This window comes from Varroa jacobsoni, unplaced genomic scaffold (assembly GCF_002532875.2).
Source record: "Varroa jacobsoni isolate VJ856 unplaced genomic scaffold, vjacob_1.0 scaffold_9, whole genome shotgun sequence".
NCBI lineage: Eukaryota > Metazoa > Arthropoda > Arachnida > Mesostigmata > Varroidae > Varroa > Varroa jacobsoni.
The window spans coordinates 239,623-263,839 of NW_019212911.1; the positions used below are offsets into that span (position 1 = coordinate 239,623).

General features: G+C 41.1%; 3 protein-coding genes and 1 long non-coding RNA gene across 4 annotated transcripts; 2 read left to right on the forward strand and 2 right to left on the reverse strand.

Moving 5' to 3' along the window:
• Positions 1-2,965: 2,965 nt before the first annotated feature.
• On the reverse strand, positions 2,966-20,599 carry LOC111263866 (uncharacterized). Its single transcript, XR_002682515.2, has 2 exons — positions 19,329-20,599; positions 2,966-4,638 (listed from the first exon to the last, which is right to left on the reverse strand). It is a non-coding gene; the product is annotated as an uncharacterized LOC111263866 (long non-coding RNA).
• senju (UDP-galactose transporter senju) lies at positions 7,173-11,058 on the forward strand. The gene has a single exon (XM_022838014.1). The coding sequence runs from the start codon at positions 7,720-7,722 to the stop codon at positions 8,920-8,922; it is 1,203 nt and encodes a 400-aa protein (XP_022693749.1). The 5' UTR covers positions 7,173-7,719; the 3' UTR covers positions 8,923-11,058.
• Positions 20,600-20,737: 138 nt separating the features above from the next.
• On the forward strand, positions 20,738-21,903 carry LOC147754028 (dolichyl-diphosphooligosaccharide--protein glycosyltransferase subunit 4). Its single transcript, XM_086970147.1, has 2 exons — positions 20,738-20,883; positions 21,561-21,903. Exon 2 carries the CDS (start codon positions 21,629-21,631, stop codon positions 21,740-21,742), a length of 114 nt encoding a protein of 37 aa, XP_086826273.1. The 5' UTR covers positions 20,738-20,883; positions 21,561-21,628; the 3' UTR covers positions 21,743-21,903.
• A 436-nt stretch (positions 21,904-22,339) lies between these two features.
• BBIP1 (BBSome interacting protein 1) lies at positions 22,340-23,739 on the reverse strand. Its single transcript, XM_086970122.1, has 3 exons — positions 23,578-23,739; positions 22,886-23,012; positions 22,340-22,760 (listed from the first exon to the last, which is right to left on the reverse strand). Exons 2-3 carry the CDS (start codon positions 23,006-23,008, stop codon positions 22,665-22,667), a joined length of 219 nt encoding a protein of 72 aa, XP_086826248.1. The 5' UTR covers positions 23,009-23,012; positions 23,578-23,739; the 3' UTR covers positions 22,340-22,664.
• Between the last annotated feature and the right edge of the window lie 478 nt (positions 23,740-24,217).

Sequence of the window (24,217 nt, forward strand, 5' to 3'; positions counted from 1 at the left end):
AGCTAGCTTGCATGATCTTCGGTAGGCAAAATATTAGGGAATGCACGTTTGTCTTCCGCATGAATTATAGTTCGGTTAAAATGGCCGCAAACAAAGACAAAACTACATTTTACCATGGTTTTTCCCAAGTAGAAAATTACGGAAACATTACGAGCCGACTGAACGTTTGACTCGATGAAACACTGAAATCATTTCAATTATCGGCATCTCTCGATCCATCGAGCGTGCGGTCAGCAGCAGCGACAACAGTTATCCTGCCACCCAGTTAAATGTCGAAGTCAGGCAACGAGTATCATTTTTGTCCTGGACTAACTAGCTTCAGTTTCTAAGCTAGCCGTCATTACGTCATCCAGCATCGATCCGCTGTACCTTGTTTATGTTGTTTCTTTGCTTGATCTTCTTTTGCTAACTGCGAAACAGTTAATGATATACGAACGGCGATGCCTATGCGAGGATTGGCCTTTGATTTCTGTTTTCTTTTTTGTAACAGTCGACCGGTGAGGTTCTACAACCATCTTAAATTCCAGTTTGGCAAGCAGTTGCAGATATGTTGCGGTACCTGCGTAGACAGCTCTTCACTATGGCTCAGTTAGGTCTACGCTACTTACGATTATGACCGAAGGATAAAACAAGCTGAGTATCGAAGAGTTTATTTAATATATTCCATGCATTCCCTACCACCGAACTCAGCAGTTTGCCCCTTATGTATTGTTACAATACGCGTGGTACCTGACATAATTATTTCCAGTTTTGTATGAACCTCTGTCGTTTCAGTTATTGCCCTCGCATCACAATAGCAGTTTAGCCGACCTATCCATATCGCGTGCAACGTTTGTTTAGCAAATGCACGCGACACAGATGAGTGCTTGGTTCGATTTTAGCATTGTACATATTAAGTAGCATGATGATGCCATTCCCCCTTTGTATTGACCCCTCTCCTCCTCCAATTTGCGAAAAATTGACAATACCAATAAAAATATCCGTCGCAGTTACGGTCGTCGTCACCTTTGACCCCGTTAGCTGTAAGAAAATCGGGGGCAACCGATATGTCGTAGACCCACTAAGGCCACGCGAGACCACTGCGCACAGACGCAACCTAAGTATTCGACAGACAGCTTAATGCCGTTGAAAAGATGCTAAAATTCTCTTTCAGTCTAGCCCTTTCCGTTTTTCAATGGGGCACAAAAACTACGAAAACTACAGCATTAAATAAATAATAGATACGTGTATATTATTCAACTACACAGCAGCGGTCGTTCTCCTCTCGTCGCTTTAACGAAGCTGCTGCTTCTCAACAATGGGACTCCGACGATGCTGACGGCAGCCACGCACACTTATAACTATCGAACATTGACTTCGGATATGCGTCCCTGTGTGTACATACGCCTGTAGATAGACTGTCATACTCTAAATAAATAGATTAAGTGCAGAATCGGCCAGCTATAACAGGACTTCGTGTGGGACACGGAGATGCTTAATTGCTACTAGACCCAAAATTGATATTGTTGGGCCCACGGCGCGCCCAGGGGACCAACAGATAGCCGATGGGAGTGTCAAAGTTCGCTACCACTCGACAACAGCAAGACCTGCAGCAGAAGCAGTACTAAAAGTAGATCCGGTCTCGCAGATGCTTCTCAATCCCCGGGCCTTAGCCGCAGGAACAATGAATACAACAGCGCCACAAGAAAACATGATATAGGAATAGAGAAGACCGCGTCTAGCGCGACAGATATCTATCTCTTCTTAGCTGCCGATGATCCGCGCATTTCAATACTTCCGGACTCTCTCTAGTTTTGGGTCTTTTCTAGCCATGTTTTTTAGTCGTTCATAGTATTTGACCACAAGTGTGCACTTTGTTTGCTGCTGCTGTAGTCGCCGTTGCCTGATATCGCATCTGCACGTTTTTCTATATTAGTAGCTAGGGTGTCGTGCCTACCTACCAATTTCGCTGGAATTCGTGCTCAACAGCGGCTTTATTGTAGTCTGTAGCCGATATGGACGGTTGGCAGTTGACGGCTGCCGTGCTTACGTCGACCATCTCATGATCAGACGAAACGTATCAAAGGGATTAGAAGTATTTATATTTCTTCGTGTTTCTTTTTCGGTGACCTGCCGGTAAATACTGATAACGTGAACGCAAGAAACGAAAAGGGTACGAAGATTGCAAAAGAAGAATTTGCGAAGTTTTAAACTTGAATAGAAACCGCTTTGTATTCTCATGTATATATAAATATATTAGACGACATATTATAAACCTACAGGTTTATATTAGGCAGTAATTTTAAACGTATATAGGAAGTGCCGGTTCTAATTAAATATAAACAAATAGTCTACATTGTCTATACTAGGCCAACAGAACCGTGAGGAAGCATACGAGAGAGCGACTCCAATAAATTCCCGCCAACGTTATTGTACTGTAAACGATGTATATTGTTTTTCGTATACACGTAAACTACACTTGCACCCTAATAAATTCTTATATATATATCTAAGATTAAAGATAACCGCCCACTTGGGATATTCATAAAAATTCATTTGAAGTAAGCATATGTAACTAGTTAACTATAAGGAAAGTTACGCAATTATTTTTGCTCAGAAGTTCATAAAACTAAGGCAAGAGACAGCGTTGTAATTTGCATTTGTTGACCCTGATTTCACCCTATCTACATAACTGACAGTGCGTTTGTAGGCCTATTTTTGGAAGAAAACCAATGGACATATTACGACAAGTAGCGACACGACGTACTGTATATACGATGGTATCTAGCAATATAGAATAATCAAAAACACAAGCTCAAGAAGGACAAACCAGTGTCACCAACCAGCTAGAAGAGATGTACATACCAGCTTATTACTTCCTAAGCACGTGCATCGTGCAAGCAAACGTAGAATATTTAGATTTACACTGCGGACTTAGTCCATATTTGACAAAAAAAAATATGGAAAAAAATCATCCCTACCATGATTCGACTTTTAAACGTTTTACTGTTTATTTTTCAAATTTGCTATAATAAAATTCGGATATCAATTGAAAATTTCGCAAGATGTCGTCCTCAATTGTCGAGTTGATGGATCTAACGACGGCTCACATTGGCGGCTTCTTCTAAATGTGATAGCCATACTATCACTGGTGTTTAGGTCTCCTCCGGTTAAGTAACCGATTTAGAAACCCTGCGTTTTTCTACGGCAATCTAATCGCGTTTTTATGCTATCACGAAGCTGTAGACGCTTTTTTCTGCGATTTTATCCTTCCTGGTGCTCGTGGTACCATCAACGTGATTCGAAAGCCGTTATGTATGTGGTTCTATAACCATATACATGATGATGATGACGATGACGAGGGGTGATGTTACGAGACACCTGAAGCCGTCATTCTTTTCAATGATGACAATAATGATCATCACAGCTCTGTACTCTTTCTCTTTCTATCCGATCGATAACATTGCGGCATCCTGCTTGTATCTGCAATTACATTGCAGATTTACCGGCAAGCGAAGACACACACCATCATCACAACCATGCTATAATCTTCAAACGTTTTCATTACTGCATTAGCACTCTAACCATTCGATTGTAACGCTGATACAGTAACGGTTCAATTTTCTGAAGTTCTTCATTCCGAATCGACTTGTATCATCATTATTCACTGCTATACGACAATTATCATTGGGTCACATTAACTACCTTACGTCTAATAATTATTATTATGATAATGGCAAGAAAATGATGTATGAGCCACATATCACCATACCCTTCAAAAATCAAACCAATTTTTTTATTTCGGTGCTGCCTGTCAGCTTATGCTTCTATTCTTATTCGTCCAAGTCAATACCACCATATGTCAGTCACCACGTAAATTTTAGCTAGGGTAACAACGTCGCCGTACACAGTTCCAAAGCTACGAATTCTCTTCGCTGGCGCGTATCTTTTTCCTTCGGACGTTACAATCATTGAGTCAGTCGTTCGGTCCATCGTTCATTCGTAATCTTCATCATCGTCATCGTAGGAATTATAGTCATAATAATATGTTAGCATCATATGGCAGCAGAGCCATCCGTTATTATACATATGTATGGAAGTGAAGTTCACGTTATTGAGGAGCCCGCATTTCAATAGCACCAATGAAGGCTGCCAATCTAAATGTCTTCCTGGCTGCCTGTATGCAGTTTGTGGTGGCCTTTAAATTATCGTTCATATTCGATTGGCTAATACTGATCACGACGACGAGGAGGACGTCGATGGACCTCAGTGATGAATCCTTTCTTCACTTAAAGGTCAGCATAGACGAATCTGTTTTTGGCAAACGAACGAATTATGCACGAAGAGCTGCGTGTAGACCGACGCTAAACGAAAGAAGATGTCAAATAGCGCATCTTCACTTCGGTTACATCAGCGGTGACACCAGCAGTGGTCATAACTGTCTTCTTTTTCCGGTTAATTGTAACATCGGCAATCACAATATGTTGACGATAACTGCAGCAATATTAACTCGCCTATATTCTTCGATATCAAGCCACAAAAAAACGACACGATGCTATAGATGATGGTGTTACCACGGAAATTTATATTATACGTGAAAGAAGAGCGGTAGCCTCAACTGCGACAATACTTGCGAAGCTGTGAATACCCACGAGGTTACTGGAGACAGAAACACACACACACACACATACACAGCACATAACAATTGAACGATAAACAATTTTCTGCTTTTTCTGTACTGCATTAACGTTGGAAATGAATTTTCGTCTATTGGTAAATTATGTAATATGTAGACGGTCTAAGGAGGGCTAACTTGTAACGATGACTCCTATTGAGGAGAGGGATCTTGTTCTTAATAAACAGTAAAAAAACTTGCATTAACGCAACGCCTAGGTGCTTTGTCTTATTTGAATTCGTAACTAAGATACAGATATATATGTTCCTAAAAGAGATACCTGTCTTAATTCTGGAGACAGTGATACTACATCAGTAAACATTCGCAATTACGTTTGGTGGACGCCGTCAAAGAGCTTCAAAAAATAATTTCCTTATTTTACTTATCTGTTAATCGGCTTATATAGTCGTGCAAATATATATATATATATATATATATATATATATACATATACATATATCGAAATAAGGATCGTTCGTCAAGTGTGATCGTGGCAAGCATACGTAAGCGGCGCCTACCATTTAACGGAACAGTCTAATGGATATTGATATTATTCGAGGAGTAAATGGCTGGTGGTTTTATTGCAGCCAGCAAATGAGAAGTCGCTCTACGGGCCTTCATTTGAAACCGCTTCCAAAAGAGCAACAGCACTCGCTTGATTATAGCGCTGCGAGATACCTGGTATTCGCTTCGGTGTGCCCACTAGCGTGTATGTTATGTATGGTACCTAAGCATCGATGGTATCTCGTGCAGGCGCTCGTGCCGAGAGATGGGGAGAAAGGATATTTCTAGGTAAAAAAATCTGCCCCATTAAAAAAACAGCTCCTAGAGCCGCGAGAAAGCAGCACCAATGCTATTCTGTGATAAATTATCTTCATCATCATCGTCGACTGTTTCTTCCCCTTCAGACAAGCTTGTACCTTAGGTGAATCCCACAGCTGAGTAGGATAAGAAACAACAACAATAATAAATACATGAGAAGAGAACGTATTCAACAACTTCGTGTCACAAAAGTACAGCAAATGAAATTACCATGTAAACTTTTAATAAATGAACTTGTCGATGTATACAAATCGAATCATAAAATGAAATCTAACTTGTAATATATGGCATACACTAAATTGGTGGCGCCGGTGGTGATGGTCATGAAAATCGTGATTTTGAAGTTCTTTCATGGTTTTAGAAATAAGTTAAGCCTTATCAAAAGTCAAGTAGGCGATACATGATCTATCGGATTTGCATAGCTATTGTGTTTTCGCTTATGTGATTGTCTCCACGAAATACTGCTTTCTGTCATAAAATCTGACCGATCGCGTAAGGTGCGCAATGTAAACCCTTTTATATATGACTGTGCCACATGACTTTGATGAATCTATCACGATATTTTACTGTATAATGATTCTCAAGTTTCTCTCAGAACAATAAAAACTAAGTTACATCAACGACTTGTAGCAAGGGGATCTACCGAACAAGTACATGATCATCAACAACTAACCCTGGCCCGGCCCTTATTTTTGGTGTCACCTCTCAGCCAAATCTGTTCTCATCCAATGAGCTGGTGTCGCGCAAACGCACCCGAACCTCAGTATTACTTTTACCGTTCGGCGCTAGCTTCGCTCCAGTCAGGATCGAAAATGCTTGCACGATGCGTTGGCGGATTCCCGCCATCCGTTCAAAGCAGTCGAGTTTCGCCCTTCTCCCTAGAGGCCAGCAGAGAGGGCAGCTCGTTGGCGTTGCCATGGCAACGCGCCAAGTGGCATTCGCCATATCGACAGTAGCAGAACAATCTGCGAGTAAACAGCGAGAGCTGACGATGGTAGTTGTGGCGGTGAGGCTAAATAGTTGACAAAAACCACGGCTTGTCTGTAACTTTTGAGGCTTTGTCGAATGTTTTGCGACGAATCAATCGCCACTGTATGTTGTCTTTCATCGGCGTAGTGCTACTGCTATATAAATAAGAAAAGTAATTACGGCACATTTTTATTGTGTGTTCTGCACTCCATCAACACCATTAAAAGAATAGCTCGTAGATTCGTTTTCGTGTGTCAGGATGTAAGCGTTTGTGTGATGCAACTGTCATACTCGGATTAAGTGTTGTGAGTAAAGACGCCACTATAAAAACAGTAATGTGGTACCGACAATCAATGGACTGAGACGGAAAGGCTTGAATATCGATATATTAACACATATGTATATAAATGGGAAGTCAAATGATGGGACTCCTAGGTGGTAGGAGAGCTGCTATTATAACTAGAATCACTTCTGTTCGTGCTAGTAGTAGTTCGTGTAGTAGTGCTACCTATTGTACTAGTGGCAACTGTGACGTTAGACGACTCTTGTCAGCTCGTGCTGCTTAGCAACGTGGACGTGGCGGTCGAGGCCAGTGCTGGACAAACGACAACAGTGCTACAGTGATTCCGACCATCGTCTTCTGTTCCCATTACGAAGCAGGCAGTTGGTTGATCATCGACGACGATTGACAATAAAACGTCATGAGAATGCGTACTACCTGGTTAGCATGCCGTTCTTTTTTACAATGGCTCTCTTTGCTGTTTCTAGTATCGAGTATTGTTAACTATTGCACTCTTCTTCATACGGCCGCGGTGTATTTTCATAACCGCTACTAAACAGTTACTGTTTATACAGTTTATACCTTTGTTGCTATAACGGCTCCAGTGTAAACTACGATCTTGTACACCACTGGCGTCTGACACGAGCCATATCGACATAATACACGCACCCATCTATCTACAGGCGCTTATGGAGTGCGCGTCGCTCACCGCCACTTCCGCTATCCAGCGGCTCTTCGAATTTTAAGCGGCGCGGTCCGTTTGCTCAGGAGAGTACAAACGGTCGTTGCCAACAAAACGATAAAAGCGCAAATTACAACAACGACAACAACACACTCTACGGAAACCTATCTGAAGCCGTCGGATGTTCGCAATTTTCGGTAGATATTGAATCAACTCCCATTACTGTCGGCACCGCTGCTGGTCTTTCTGGGAACGTCAACCCGGATGACAACCGTTGATTCAACATAGCACGTGCCTACTCTTCTAGTCAAGATGTCAATGGACAAGAAGTTCCTAGGGGAGTTTTTCCCCACTCGATTGTCAGCCCTAATATTTGTTAGTTATATCGTGTTTTTCATCGCCCAGTCAATTCTTGTGAAGGCATCTCAAACAAACAATTTCTATTCGTACAATGTCACATGTGTCGTTATGCTGACGGAACTGCTCAAACTAATACTATCAACCGCTCTCTATCTCAAAGATCACAATTTTTCGACGCTCGTAAGCGAGATCTTTGAGTATCGACGGGTCTTGTTGCTGTACTTTGTGCCAGCGCTCCTTTACTGTTTCTACAACAATTTGGCCTTCCGTAACTTGCAGACATTCGATCCGACGACGTACAATCTGCTTATGCAGTTTCGTGTCGTCATCACCGGTTTAGTGTTCCAGATTCTGTTTAAACGGCGCTTGTCCGGCCAGCAGTGGTTCTCGTTGTGCCTGCTCACCATTGGGTGTGTAATAAAACAATTTAGCGTGCGTACGCCAGAGTTTGCTGCGAGCGCGGACGCTTCCGGGAGCGGGAGCAGTAGCGCTGGAATTAGCCACGGTCACCATTCGGAACCGACATACAACGGCGGTATACTGTCAGCATTTTTTTCGTGGAGCATACTGCTTCTTCTGTTTCAAATGCTGTGTTCGTGTCTTGCGGGCGTGTACAACGAGTTTCTGCTTAAGGATACGGGTGCCGACCTCCATATCATGGTGCACAATATATTCATGTATATCGATTCGATCGTATGCAATCTGGCGTTTCTCATCTTACATGGTCAAACAGATGAATTAGCAAATGCAACCATGCTAGCTAATATCTTTAGTCAGCCTTTGATCATAGCAGTTATGGTTAACGGATCAGTTTGTGGCATAATCGTGTCGGTATTCCTACGAAGCCTCAACTCGATCTTGAAGACGTTCGCCGGCGCATTGGACCTCTCGATTACAGCGGTACTCTGTTGGATCATCTTTTCAATACCAATAGAAATACCGACGATTATGGCCATCACGGTTGTGTCTATAGCGACGTATCTCTACTCGCAAAACCCCGTTGTTAATAAACCCAAGGGGCATGGCAGCAGCGGCAACAGGTTCGGTGGTAAGGAACTCGCCGAAGACAAGGAAACACTCCTGCAAGAGGCAGTTAGGAAGTCTGTGGCTCATAACGTTCAGCTGCTGAGGTCGACAAAGCCTGACCTCTCCTAGTAGTTTAGTATTGTTATCTGTAGTTCATACCGAAATGGTGAATGTCGAATTATACAGCCATTCTAACAACATGACGGCAACGAAATGGTAGCGACGTACACCATTATCAATCGCCAATACCTTACCCATGCGAACACCAAGACCTCTAAGAGACTCTACATGAAAATAAGTGAAGCCAAAAAACAGCCATCCACGTCCTGTTATCGGTGCATTATCAGCTGGCGGGCAAACAAAATAACGGTATTGTTGAAATGCATATGCCTGAAGAATTATTCTGGGGGGCAGTCGCTCTGTCGACGGCCTTGCAATAATAGTAACATTCGACAGATTTCACCGATATCTACTTAATATTATTATCCTATATTTAAAGTTACCAGTATGTTGCTAACGACGGAAACTAGAACAATTAAAACAAATCAAGGAATATCGCTTGTCCGCGTAAACCTGTGTAAATGTTGGCAAAAGTGACTGCGCGCGTGTCTGTCTAGATATGGCCGCTACTAATATTTTTCTGGCTTGTGCTACATTGTGAGTATACATATGTAAATATATACATCATTATATGAAGACAGGCCAAATGCCATATGTGAAAGAGAAGATAGCTAGTTCAACTGACGGACCGCCGAAGGAAAGAATTTTTTAAATTTTAAGAATAAACTTCTACTGTTTGAATTTTAAATTTCGGTTACCTGCATATGTTTCTTCTCTCTACTTCTTGTTTTCGGGAGCACTACCACATTAAGTATCGTAATAGCATTATGAAGTATGTTAGTATATGTTTGATATAAACAACATATTCGTGTTTAAATAACCGCTGGAGTCAAGTTTTATTGTCATATATTCACAATTCATTGTATTGACAAGGTGGGCATGGTGCAGATTAATCAATATCAGACCTAGCTGCAAGACTGTGTAGTCCCATTGGTCCATCGCACCTCACAATTGTTCAATCGGGACAACAAATGCATCTTTGCGCCAAATCAGTCCGGACAACGAATAATATTACACGGGTGGATTATTTCCCATCGCAAGATTTCCTTTACGCAGAACACAAACTGCAGCATGATAAATGGGGCAGCAAATCAGGTCACGCTAATTTTTGTTCTTACTTTTAGGCACCTCTTTAATTCGAGAGAAGGTAGTGTAACATTATCTTACTATATAAACTGCGACGTGTTGTGGGCCGCAATGCAACGACAGGACTACTGTGAGACTGGCCGACGTCAACTGCTGACGGCCGATGCCACCACACAGGGATCAGTCTGCACTAGTAGAAGCTACTCACGACTCTTGTATTATGGTCACCTCTTGCGGCCGCAGAGCGCATCAATACCTCACGGAATGCTGCTATCCTATTCCATATATAGATCCTTAATGCAGCACATTGTTCGTCACTTATCATCGGCTAGCATGGAGGAGAATAGCAATTAAGGCCGTTATAGCAGCAAAGGCAGCGGTTGATACAGATGTGCCAGACAGACTGTTCTGTTATCTGGAAGCGTATTTAAAGCATGAACTTTCGCGTGATATGACATTTCCAACGAATCGTATTGCTCCACAATGTGCTTGAGAGTAAAGCTAAAACATTGAATTGGGGGTATTTGGAAATAAGTCCCGTTTATCGCGAGGAAATGAATCTTCTTTTATTCTTCCATTACACGCAACAGCGAAGTTCTGCGATCTGATCAGAGAACTGCGGCCCGCCACAAGCAGCTTGATTGCCGATGATTGCCAAGAAAACCTTGAATGAACGCTTCGTTGATGACCTCAGCTCCAGTAACAAAAGCTAGGCCCTTTTACAATAGAGAAAGACTGGCTAACGGGTGAATGGTAGGTGCTTACAACTAATCTTCAACGATCTTCCTCATTCGCGCGACATCCAGTAGACGCAGCATCTGTCCGTGACGGAAACGCGTTCTCAAATGAGTGAATAAAGGCCCTAAAGAAGAAGTTACCTAGTTTTCCTCCCTATGCAATCAATAGGTATGATAGCTGTGTGAAAGTTTCGTCGTCAATAATTTTAGCGGCAGAAACCGTAACAACAAATTTAGATAAATAACTAACGCTATTTCGTGTTGATAAATCACAAAGGTATCTGTAGCCCACCGCCTGATAATAAAGCCGGAATTACTTTAACACAGGTTTTTTCCAATTTTTTCAAGCCTGCTGCTAGTTAGCATCAATCGCAAATAGAACACTAGTGGGGGGAGGATAAGTATTAATTCACGAAAATTTAGTCACAGATACTATTAGTAATTAGTTTAAGTCCTTTTTAGCATTCTAAAGGGAGGAGGGGGGGGATAAAGCTTGTCGAAAGTTTTAATGTTTTTGCCTTTTTGCTCAAAAACGAAGTATATGCAGTAAGGTTGTACATTTTGGCTTTTGATCAACTCACGATAATATTAGCTATCTACGGCCTACAGAGCTTAATAGGCGGATTAGTGTAGGCTACAAGAAATTCAGGAAGAGCAACAAAATTTTAAATCTGTCGGGTTAGGTTAAACTATAACGACTGGCAGTGACCACAAATAAACGGGTTCGAGCTTATTACCGATATTGTGCGTCACTATAAACTAGATTAGACCAGCACTAGACCTAGAGATTTTTTTCAGTGAGCTTAAATAGGTTCGATTCCGGTGTCGAGTAGTTAATCATAAGAATTTTCAGTTAAGCAAGCAGGCTAAAGAGTAATAGCAAAAAACCGTAAGGCCACTGCAATAGATATTGGAATTAGCCTAAAACCGGTAAGGTCGCCGAAGTTCTTCTTCGATAAAACAGATTCAATTTACATTTATTTATTGTTTACGGTTTACATAAATGATACAAATTAGTAATCGTCCCAATAAGAATCTTAACTTTATATAGGATTAGTAGCCCCATGTTGTCATCATGCATATTCGGTTTGATAAATTGTAAACATAATTATTATTCCAAAGAGGTCGTCTTCTCGACACTCTACAGTACTTCTGTTGTGCTTTACGATGAGCCACTATGTCTATCACCTTCTTAAGGAGACCGTGTGCCCCTCGAAAAACGCATAACTAGGTCATAGGGTGCCCACTTAGAAAACTAGCTAGTGATGCGGAGGGATGCCGATATTATTCGGCAGAGTTTTCCGGGTTATGCTATCTGCCACCCCAGTCCTCTTGGGAGCAGTACTGCCAGTGTCGCCAGTCTTCTGTATGAAACGCAGGAGATAATGGTCTACCGCTGTGTATGTCTTAAGCCTATTAAGTAGAGAGGCCATGTCCATTCAAAGCCTATCGTCCCTTCTTAATCATTTTCTGCCACCATCAGAAAAACCAGAATAAGTAGTTAAAGGTATTTAATTAATTTCGTAACTGTTTTGGTTATTTCCTATAGATGTTATATCATATTCCACTGCCACGTTATAGATTAGTTCAATTTTACTTCACACACGTTTTTCCAGGGCTCTTTTTACAGTTTACCTGTGCATATGCGGGCATTCCGTAAATAGTTACTTTCTCACAAATGAAGCTTAATATTCAGGTACAAAAACTATTTTGTAAAATTTTTATTTCGAGCCGTCTATAATCATTGAAACATGTCTTTCTAATCATAAGAAATTAAATACTACTAGCTAATAACTGAGCTCTCAGACGCAGAATAAAATGTATTCATTCATTCAGGTGTGTTTAAAAGGAATTAGGTTCTAATACAAGCATTGTTTTCCGCAAAAAGAAGTATAATTGAGCTACTATAGAAAAGAGGTGGGTCTTAGGGTAGACTGTGATTCACCAGAAAGCTTGCAAACGATACTGTTTAGTATCGTGGTCGAACGGAAATAGTCGTTTACCATAGCTTTATGGTTTTCGTTGCTGAACCTTCGCTGCGTCTAAAATAGATTAAATTAGGGCAGTACGAATTTGCGTGTACTGTGTTGTGCCATAGATAACATACATAGCACACAAAACCTTTCAGTATGCTGCATCTCAACCCTGAAATTGATTTCTAAACGAAAATTTTCCAAAAATAGTCAGCCATTCGGTATAACCTGTGGTCTCTTTAGCATCGATTCAGGCACTGTTATTACGACCGTAGAGATCCACATTTAATCTTACATCAGTTACACATTTGCTAGAAGTATAGATCTCTTACATACAACGGGGCTCGACTAACATACGAAAAAACACTGATCATTTCAATTCACATTTCAAAGCTCATTTTTACTATATCTGCATAGCGAGCAACCATCCATTATACTTATTGAGCACCTGCATTTATGCGATACATACGACTTTACAATGTATGCACTATTAGTAAATAATTGCCAGTAGCTCTTTTCACTGTTTCTGTAAAAGATCTAAAAAAAGCTTTAAACATTAACAAGGAGGTGCACTACTCGACCCTCTGGTCCAACCAGACTTTTTATTCCAGTAAATAATTACTTGCACCCAGATATCGTTATGCCACTGAATAATGTCATTTCTAACGAATGCTGCTGTTTCAAAGATATAAGCACCCCTTCTTGTCTCAACATTTCATCCATCGTCCTCTGAAGGTAGTCTGCTATAGAAACGCATAGCACCGCAGGACAACATTGAAATTCGTGACAATTCATCACCTTTATTCTTTTTCCACCCCCGATATACCACCCCAAAGCTCCTTCACCCTTCAACGATAAAGAATTTTCGGTTATCGTCACAGCACGATGCAGCAATGGCTCCTATTTCCTATAATACTCAAGCCTTGCGGTTCGCTAGTTCGTCTCTCAGCCATTAGCAGAACTGTTTTATATCTCTCGATGTATTCATTCGCGAGGGTATCTCGTATGATCCTTGTCCTGAATAACTCAGGTTCGTTGTTGAGTTGAGCGATGTCTTCCCTTGAAGGGGGAATCTCGCAACAACGCATAGGGGTTCTCCAACATCGGTGCAGGAGTCGGCTGAGCCCGCAATACTGATGCTGGGCCCGTGCCAATATTTGCCAGCAGGGCGTTGTGAGTATGCTCGTCGAAAGACAGGGTCTGGAGCCAACAAGGGAAGCCGAATAGGGAAAGTGCGGGATAAAGACTCATGAGTGACAGCACTGATGACTCATTGGTCGCCCCCAGTTTAAGCATACCAGGCCTTACGCCTATGGGAGCACCCCAGAAAGCCAAAAGCAGTAGTGTACTCTGTACAGGAGAGTGCGCCAACGAATAATGCCGCTAGCTACTGTTAATGGCGCAACTGACGCTCCGGAAGCATTCGCAACGTCGTTCTCTGTCGAGAGCCAGATACACTTATTCTTGCATGTACGACTTTGCTTGATAGTACAAATGCAGCTTTCTTGAGAGCTAAGGGGCTACAGAAAGGCTAAAATAACGGAGCGGTTACAATAGATAGAGCTGGGCCATGTAATGAGGCAACACAGAATTGATTATGGTCGCCCAACTTGATGCATTGGATGCAATAACGCTAGAATGCTGGTAGAATTCAGAGGCACTATTTTATCCCAGGCGGGCGCGGGATCGACGGACTTGGCAACGTCAGCGTTTACGCAAACCGAGTGCAATAAGGGTGGGGTACAGAATGTGACAGTGGCAAAGTTACCCCAATGTGGATGATCACACATAAATGATGTGTAGCCTTAGTTACTAGGGACCCATCGGATATCAGACAATGACTGTGAATTAATAAGTATGATGATGAGTGCCTATTATCATGGCACGATTTTGGCCAATAGGCTTGTCGCACTTCTTCGGTACTGGGTCTACTAGTAACAATGAGTTGCGTAACAATAATATTAATAATGAAAATGATTCAAATATGTATGATACATTGTTTACCATATCCACAACCTACAAACCGCTTAGAAACCTAAATTAATTAATATTATTAAATATAATTAATATTATTACTAATTAAATAGTTCCGTAGTACCGCCATACTATTGCCAATTTATTTTGAGGTCAATATTCAAAATGTGTAGAAGCAGTGTAAAAAGTTATGGTAATAAGTTTGACGCATCAAACAGCATTATTGTGTGTCATACCAACGGTGTTACTCACTCTAATCGAAAAAAAACTACATTTTTTTGAGTAGCCAATATTGCCTCGTAGTAGCCTCTTATGTTTGTAATTTATTATGAATATGTAGGTATATGTAGTATTATGAATAGGCAAAAGTTCTCAATATTTTCCCATAATATACCAAACAGATGACACAAACACTCCGATGGAAACAGGCGCCATTTTATAATATTCCTAGTTCTGGCTAACATAAATTTGTATTTAGCTTACCAATTCGTTCGTTTAAAATACCCTTTAGTGACAAACCATCTATTAATTTGACGGCCTCTCAACAGCTCAGCAAAAGCTCGTTTTTCCTTTTTACGACGCTTGTGATTGAAGCTGCGTTTTACGGTAAGACGTGGTCCCTTGCTTTTGCGTTTTCTCCATTCCTCTTTGTTTATGTCACCTGACCTGAATCAATTTCTGAAGCGATTAGTAAATTTTGCCGTACGGGAATGAACGCTTGCTTCAGCTTTATTATTCCGAATGACAGGAACATAATGGGGCAGCTACCGGAAAGCTATCGTGTTGCCTCCGTCAACGCTGCCAACTAATGATTTTCCCTTAACAAAAAGCGTGACAGGATTTTCTCTCACGCGCCTAGCCTACGCAGCCTTGTCTATAAAATCCACTTTCCAAATTGATCAACGCTAGTGAAATCTTTGTTACTTACAACGAGTTATCCGTAGTTAACAAAAACGTCTTTTGCGGCTTTAGTCCTGATGCACAGAAAATTCTATGTTTAGGTACGGTAATATTTTCGATACAAGCAAGGCACTTCCTTGCCAGCATGACTATGCGAAATATTCTCCCTATGGACGCCCGAAATATGGACTGTTCATGATTGCGTGCGGGCCTACTCTCTGTGTCCTACTGTTGCAGCCTGCGTTTCTGCTTATTTGTTTCAATACTGTCTAATCACTGCAACAGTTTCAGCTATTGACAGTTGCGCTTGTCAATCTGCTATGCGGCACAATCAAGACTGGCAAATCATAGATAGGTTCATTGTTTTCCTGTCTTCCATTTTTGACTTTGTTGCCTCTAAGCCCGGTCTTGAGGCGATCGTTATTTCCGAATGTAAACAGCCAAGCGTAGCCGTCTCACACCAAAAGCCACGGAGGCTACATTGTGTCTACAAAGTTCTTCATTCATTGCCTCTAGGAACCGAAAAACAGTGCGGTCCACTGCGAGCATGGCTCTTGGCAGCTGTGCGTTTCTAGCAGCAGTAAAACAACGACTATAGTCTTAACGTCGGGCTGTCATGAACAAGTCATAAAAGCGGACGGCTCGACCGGTCCCAAGACCGAAATAAAGACCTGCAAATAGTCATACAGATTAGGCTGAATGAATGCCAACGAGCAGCGGCAGCAATATCAACAACAACAGCGATAGAGAGCGGCAGCAGTCCCACCAAAACTGTCTTCTAGCACGGGACTGACGACCTATCGGTCCATCTACTCATCTTTCCATATATGGCATATATGTTCTAATGGTTCAACTGCTGCCTCATGGCTGTTTGCCTTTTGCTTGTTTTCACACTACCAGTTCCTATTATTGTTGCACGGCCCTAGGTGAATGTTGACTTGCTGGGACCTCCCTAGGGCACTACAAGGAAGTCCCATGTAGTGTTCGAAGCCCTGTGCTCGAGTAAAAACGATTCGAGTCCAAGCGTGCTGCTGAGTTGGTTTTCGAGATCCTAAGCACCATTGCCAGCCAAGTTTGTGTCGAGCGACTGAACATGTGCGTGTATGTGGGTCTATGAGGGAACGCGCATCCACGGCAGCAGTCTTGTGTCAGGCAGCGGCTGGCTGGCAGTAGCTGCACACGTGGGACTGTGGCGCCTGGACGGATCATGTGCTGGAAACGCCCCTCATATTCCGTCAACAAACAACATTTCCCTTTAACTCCGAGGCTTTCGTCTATATGCTTGCTGTGCCGTTAGCACTCTGTATCGGATCACCGATGCCAATCACCATGTACATATGCAGATACGTACCTCTCTACCTCGACAGCAGCGCTAACTATGAAGACAGCGGTAATAGCTGGAGGAAAATCGGAACTGCCAAGCGAACAACGAGAGTTAGCAGCAGTGGCAGACTCTCAAACAACAACCTGAACTCCAGTTAGTGCTACCACTCGAGCCAATCTAGGCACAATCGTCATCAGCACCATCATCGGAGTAGATCAGTCAACAAGGCCTGAAGGTTGTTAATCTTACTGTATAGAATACATCGACAAACCGGGTGACCTGACTCTAGCCTGCGTTGCCTTAGCCTGCCCTAGAGAAGCCGGGTACCCTTATCTGGTGTTGATACCGCCAGATTTTCGAAAAACTAAATTATGACTGGAGTAACTTTTAAAGAACGTTTTTTTAGCGAAACAAATAAGGGTGCACGCTTTTTAAATTCCAGATCAGAAAATCATCAAAACCCTCGATAATCAAAAACTTCCATATCTGATCTGTGCTGAAACAAGCATAGGATCGATCTATTCCCCTTTCTAACACTAATATTGTTGAGGGCTTTGCTGCTATAGTTTGGGGCGACGGAGGCCCCCATGCCTTCTGCCGACAGAGTCAGAGTTTAAAGAACTGATCAACACCTAATCAAGTTTGTTTAACATTGAACTGAGACCGTCTGACGTTTGCCTGAGATCAACGGAAGAGCTGAAAGGCTCATCTGAGGCTGCCAGCGACAACCATTCGAAGCTATGCCAAAACAATTCCAAAATTGACTTCTTTCTGCCAGATGGTTTATTCGTGAGATTAGCACTATATCCAACATAATCTTTTTCCTGATCAACTTCTAGAAGTCCAGTTAACCTGTTTGATAGCTAATCTGTTTACAGAAGACGCGTAACGAATGCCGGGTTTGCGAGACGACCGTTACTTAGTCCACTTGTAGTAGCAGTATTGTCCTTAATCACACAGAACGAACTTACTCGACCGAAAAGTAGAAAGCTTCCTTTAACGCCTTCCTTATCTGTACTGCCAAATGCATTTGTGGCACTTCGTCGTGGTGCAATACGAAGGTTTCAACCGATCTGCTACGAAAACTCCCACATGGCATACAGTTAGCTCGCCAATGTATCTCAAAATCGAACTGTATTATCTTGTGGGTGCAGACAACTTTTAACGTCAAGATCAACAAAAGCTTCTTGTTGTTACTAGCGGTTTCAATGGTGTTTCGCACTGCTCGAGCCGAATAATCAACCGCAAGAGTGCTGTTGGCACTTAGGTACAGCTTCGACTCCTGGCACAAATTTTCGAAACAATTAATAGTGCACTTACATGTTTTCATAGAATTAGAAATCTTAAGTGAAATTTAAGCTTACGTTCAGAGCAGCATCATCGACACTGTCAGCATTTTTAGAGGAACCATCTTTGAGGAAACGGTAATCCTCGCAAACTAAACAAGAACAGGTGCATTGACTATTGATACTGCCAGAGACAGATCGTAAAAATCTCTGTACGAACAGCTATTGCCACTTTTATTTACGTGTTCTCGAATTCACAGCTGCGGGTATAAACCCTTTTTATGACTGGGCTTGCTAAAGAAAACGATGAAAACGCCAGAACCGGAGCCATGGCACCTTCATTTTGTATTGCGTACGGCATTGTAATTATTTCTGTTTTGTATGCAAGAAGTTGCGAAAAGGCGACCTGCTTTCTAATCTAATTGTTTTTTAATCACCGTCATCAAAATGCCTAGGTTTCATTTTGCAAGACAAGCTCTTGAGAGGCCTTAATTTACAAACTTACGTAACTATCTTCGACAACCGATCTCATGTTTGCTTACTAGACTCGGAAATAAGTAAAAACATTTAGGTTCGAAAGCACGCGTAGAGAGCCCGTCATTTAAAGTAATGCTTAAGGATAGAAGACGTAAAACTGAAATCACTTCGCTTAGATTATCCGTCCGCTCTATGTACTATAATGCATTCCTTACTTCTTGCAGTGTAAAAATAAAAACCCTGGTTGTAGTAACCGCACGCTGGGGGGGGGGGGGTAAAGTCACCCCTGCGCATCATTTGTTTTAAAAGCAATCAATTTTTTACCTTCCTGATCCATCGCCGCAGTTTTTGCCAAATCCAGTCGACGACAGACAGAACAAGAACTGATAAGGCCGTTAAGGTATGCAGTTCTACTATTATCACTATTTCGACGGTTTTTTTTTGGAATACTAACAACAACGGCGACAATATAATAATCTGACTATTCAGTCATTTTTTGTTGGGATCTTCGTTAGAGCTCTTTGGGCTCATCTGTCGTTACCCTAGCCATAATACTATAACGTAGATTCCCAGCAAGTAGTGCCATCGTAAGGCTCATATCATCTCTGTACTTAAAGATGGAAATAGAGAAAGCATTCACTTCTATAGCGGTACTTACAGTGCATCATTGCGTGACTGTTACAAGACAGGAAAAAGCTCGCGAGCGCGCACTACTTTGCTTTAGTGATCTTAAACTTCAATGGAATTTCTCAGTGATCAATATTGTTTGCGCACAATAATGTTTACAAGCTGTTTGTGATGCAACGGAAGTGAAAATTGTTTTTAGAAGCTGCCCGCAAAGACCTACATACACTTCTAGCAAAAAAAAAGTCAAATGGAACGTTGGTTTCCGCCAACAATATATGCCCGCTTATTATCCCTTATGTACACTTTGACGCACATGGCGGGCTTTGTTCAGTATCAACTTACAGGTGCCACCATCGTAAGACAAGTTGTTTCACCCGTTGTTCCTACATTATTGAACTTACCCGTGTTGCCGGTGGCGACGTTCAGGAAGAACTAAGCTGATCACGTACTCCTTGGAGAGCACAACGAATATAGTTAACAGATAACAGCAAAGCACCAATGAATAATTTCGATTTATAGCAGTAGGAACAAATCTAAATACGTGGTCCGATCGCGCACGGCAGTAGAACAACACAAATAAGGCAGGACACAGAAAGTGCAAAGCAAATGTCACTCGATTCAAACACGTCTGCGGGTAAGTAAGTATTCTCGATATATCCAATGAGGGGCACTGATGAAAATTAGAAGTTTCTATTTTTTTTTTTCAATTACTTTTCCTTCGTCCAAGCGTCAATTGGTCATCAGAAGCAGCACCATCACTTCAGTTGTTGTTGTAGAAGTTTGCTTGAAAAAGTTATGGTAGTATCCAGCGATAGCGTGATATTAATATCGGCACTCAATTCGCCCATCGGCACCGTCCACATAACCGATCTTTACCCGACCACTATTTATTCGGTCTGTGGCCGCGATTTCAAACGCCGTGCTTCACTCGCGCTTCTCCGCTAGATGGCGCCATCGAGTGAAGTTCGCTAAGCTCCGCCTCTTTATCACCGGAGTGCCACAATGTGCACAATTGACTAAAGGACAGTGCTTCTTGCGAATGAGATGGGTGAAAAAAAATTGAGAACCTCAGTAGTAAAGGGTTGGTTACAGGGTGGTCTAAGGTGAAATATGAATACCTGACGTTATGTTGTCATTAACTGTGGATATGAAAACAGCTTCTGTGTATATCTTGGTGGAGGAACGTCCAAGGATGAGCATAAACTTATTGGAACATTCTTCTAAGAATTCATGCATTGTAAACAGAACCTGACATGACGAAGGTCGCCCATGAGGAGAATACGATGTGTATACTGCTTGCAATATATAAAATATGGGATTTTTTTGTATTTAATAAACTACGGGTAAGTCAAAAACTGGGGATCAGACGTAGAATAAATGCGAAGACTCCGAACCATCCAATTCCACGGAACTGTAGTTGTCCACACCGTGACGCTGTTTTTGTCAGCTGAGAGAGCCACGTCTGCTTTAGCTGTTGCTGCAGATAGGTCCCCGTCATTTGCGCGTACACTATCGAAGAAGCGTTCTATTGAAGTTCAGTCGTTGTGGTGAGGTGACTAAGAAGCCTATCCTCGAACAGTAAAAAGGTGAATTAATGTTTGACACTTCGGATTCGTAAGCTTTCGAACTGGTGGTCCACTACTTTTCGGTACTTCTTAGAAAGCAAACAAATACGATAAAAAAATCTCTCGGTCCTTGCATCTTTCTTGTTAAGTAGTTGGCGAAAATAAAACAATTGAGCAGAATGGGATTGGTGCATCTTCTGTCAACTGATATACTGTTCGAAATCGGGTGTAGTCTTCACATAAATTTTCAAGAGATTTTTTATAAAACTAGATTACCTGAGATAACTTCATAAAGTACGTCCCGAAGTTTGTTCCCACCATTATTGATTATTAGAATATATTGTATACGTTGCATCCTGGGATTATGTCATGTTCCTAATCTCAATTTCATCAAAGACGTGAACAGCTTACAAATATTTCAGAGTTTGCACGTAAATAAGCCACGCGAACAACCAACATGCGAATCAAACGACCTATCGTAATATAATTTTTGTAATGACTTCTTAATGTTTAAATAAATATGCTTAGACAACGGCTGCAGGAAAGCACCAATATAAACTTTTGAATTTATTTGACGTAATCATTTGGAAAAGAACGATCCAACGTGTGACATAAAAATAGACCATTTTCTTTAAAGAATCCTTCACTTTTATTTACAGTTTAGATTATAATTGTTATTGACTCAATTTGAATTACAGGGGAGTGCGGAACGACGATTAGCCAGCAGAGCTATCTGTCTTTATCATCCGCGATCTTTATCCTCGCGATGATTTCTGACGTTCAACTGGCAGTTTTTGCCAACCTTATGGGCGTCTCGCTGTTCCTTCTCGTTGTGGTTTACCACTACGTCACCGTTAACAACCCCCGAAAAAATAACTAGCTTTAACGGACATTCCACTATGTGACGACGATTGATTCCCGATGCAAAATCTGGTATATAATTCGGCTTATAATTACTATAATACCGGTAATTCGCGACACCAATTTACAGTTTTTCAACTTAGACGAAGGTGTGATCATGAGCAAAATCAAGGGGCCAAATCGATGCAGGAGAGCTCAACTTGCTCCAGCAAGATGAAATTGATAGTTACTATTATTACTATACCACACGTCTTTTGAAATCATAATATAAGTTGAAAGTTGATCTGGAATATTAATAAGACATTAATATCTATTTAAAAAACGGTGTTCTTATTTTAAATAAGGTAATCATAAATGTAAATGGATGCTTCCGAGGTAGTTAAGCTTGACCTAAATTAACCAGATAAGGCTGTTTTTAAGTTTGAATTGGAACAGATTGTTCATTTTTAACGATATATAGTGAACATTTACCGGCGTATATCTTAGATGTAACTCATGACAAAACCAAACTACGTTTTTCATAGCAGTTGTACATTTTTTAATTATATCTCTGAAAATTTAAAGTGTGAATGTTTGAAATTCTATGTAGTCTATACCAATAAATAAGGCTGGCATGTCGTATCACACAAACCAATATATTTGGGAAATAGGTGTGGGTATTTTGATAATAAGACATAATTTTAGCAGTTTCGAAAAAAAGTAATGAACACGTCACATATTTTTAGGCCGCAACATAACAATCACATTTTTAGTTGCGAAAACGCATAATTCTTCCGATCGGAAATTGGATTGCATACAGTGTCAATAGTTAGTGTCTTGACAGCCGCTTAGGAAAGTAACAATGGTTTTATGAAGCCTAGACTATATGGCCTATATTTTATCAAAGGCTTTAACAATATAGGTAACTATTTAAATAGTCAAGCCATATGCTTTATGCTTTTTTAAATATCATTTTTGTATTCGTTTTTACATCCAGTTCCTGAGGATCGAATGGCCTGTTTGGCTTTTTCTTCCGCTTCTCTTTGCATGTTTTCGACCTGCACAGCAACGTAAAACACAGACGTGTATTAGAATCGGTTAAACATATATTTCTATACATGCTAGTGATGAATATATTGAAATAACTTGAGATGCTGAAAAGACAGAGGAATTGAGACTTGACCTTTTCAAGTGTCATTGATTTCAATGGAAGAATCTTAGGCTTGCAAAGAATAAATTGCGGGATCTCTTCATGAAAAAGGGCTCCTCGAGATGGAAGTATCTCCTTAACTTCAGGTGGCGTCATGCTTCTGAAATTTTAAACATTGCCCGTATGTATGCTACGTGTTAAATTAACTAGTCAAATTAGACACAAATTGAGTCCTTCTAAGTAGTCAAAAGAAGATGGTTAAGCTAGTCTGCTTCAAACTGCTCTATTTCCGTATTGAAAATAAAAATAAATTCATTCCTAAGTAATAATAATAACCTAGCGATTCAAGAAAATATCTAATCACACTTGTAAAACCGCCTTTCATATTAACTCATGTCCTTGGGTTGTCTATTTTAGATTTTTTACAAAGTTGATAGTTTCCTAAAATGGAGTATGTCACCCTAAATGAACTCTGTCTTCTTATATCCATTTTCTTATTTATCTGGACTAATAGTTTACATCTTGTTCATCGTTCAACGAAACTATCTAGCGTGCTAATAAACAATTGCAACATATTTTAGGAAAAAATCATATAGCTGGCAATGAACATTACACTACTTCATACATTCGGACTTTACGACAGCGGCCATTTTTTCGGGGCCGTGTGCGTTCTGACGTATCGTTGTTGTGTTACCAAAATTTCGATAAATTGAATGAAAGTTTACCTTTGCAAAAGACGAAGGCGTGTTTAATAAACACCCGGAATAGATAGGCTTATATTGCGTGTGTCGTTCACTAATTAATTACGGGCGGACGGATACTCTCTACTGTAGTTTACACCATCATACAGATGTTCCCCGCTTGTTATTACTGTTTTAAACCCGTGTTGATATGGCAACCAGCTAGACGCTCCCAACCAAACGGTGTTCGCGAGGTTGGAGTAGCGAAGAGTTCTAAAACTAAATTAATATCTATTACGTATTTTATTCAAGTGACACTTATATAATACATTACGTGTCGGTTCTAGATCTGGAAAGTATGTTTAAACCTATAGTTTAACTTACTCAAGCGATCGCTAAAATTCACGGATTTGTTTTATCATAGCAGACGAGCGCGCTTAGCTTGTTCGTTCCCAGTAACCTAAGCATCGCATCATTAATATCTCGACGTTTCGAGTTTTATGTCCTGTATCGTCGTTAGGCATTCTATCAGGTGGCTGGTTTCCAGGACGAAGCTAAGTGTGTGATTATACCCAGATTTGAACTCGGGCCGAACGCGTTCCTAAGATTGGCTGGCAAACACATTAGGGACTAGCCCATCACGGGGACACATTATACATACCTGCCCTGCAGTAGTGTTCTTACT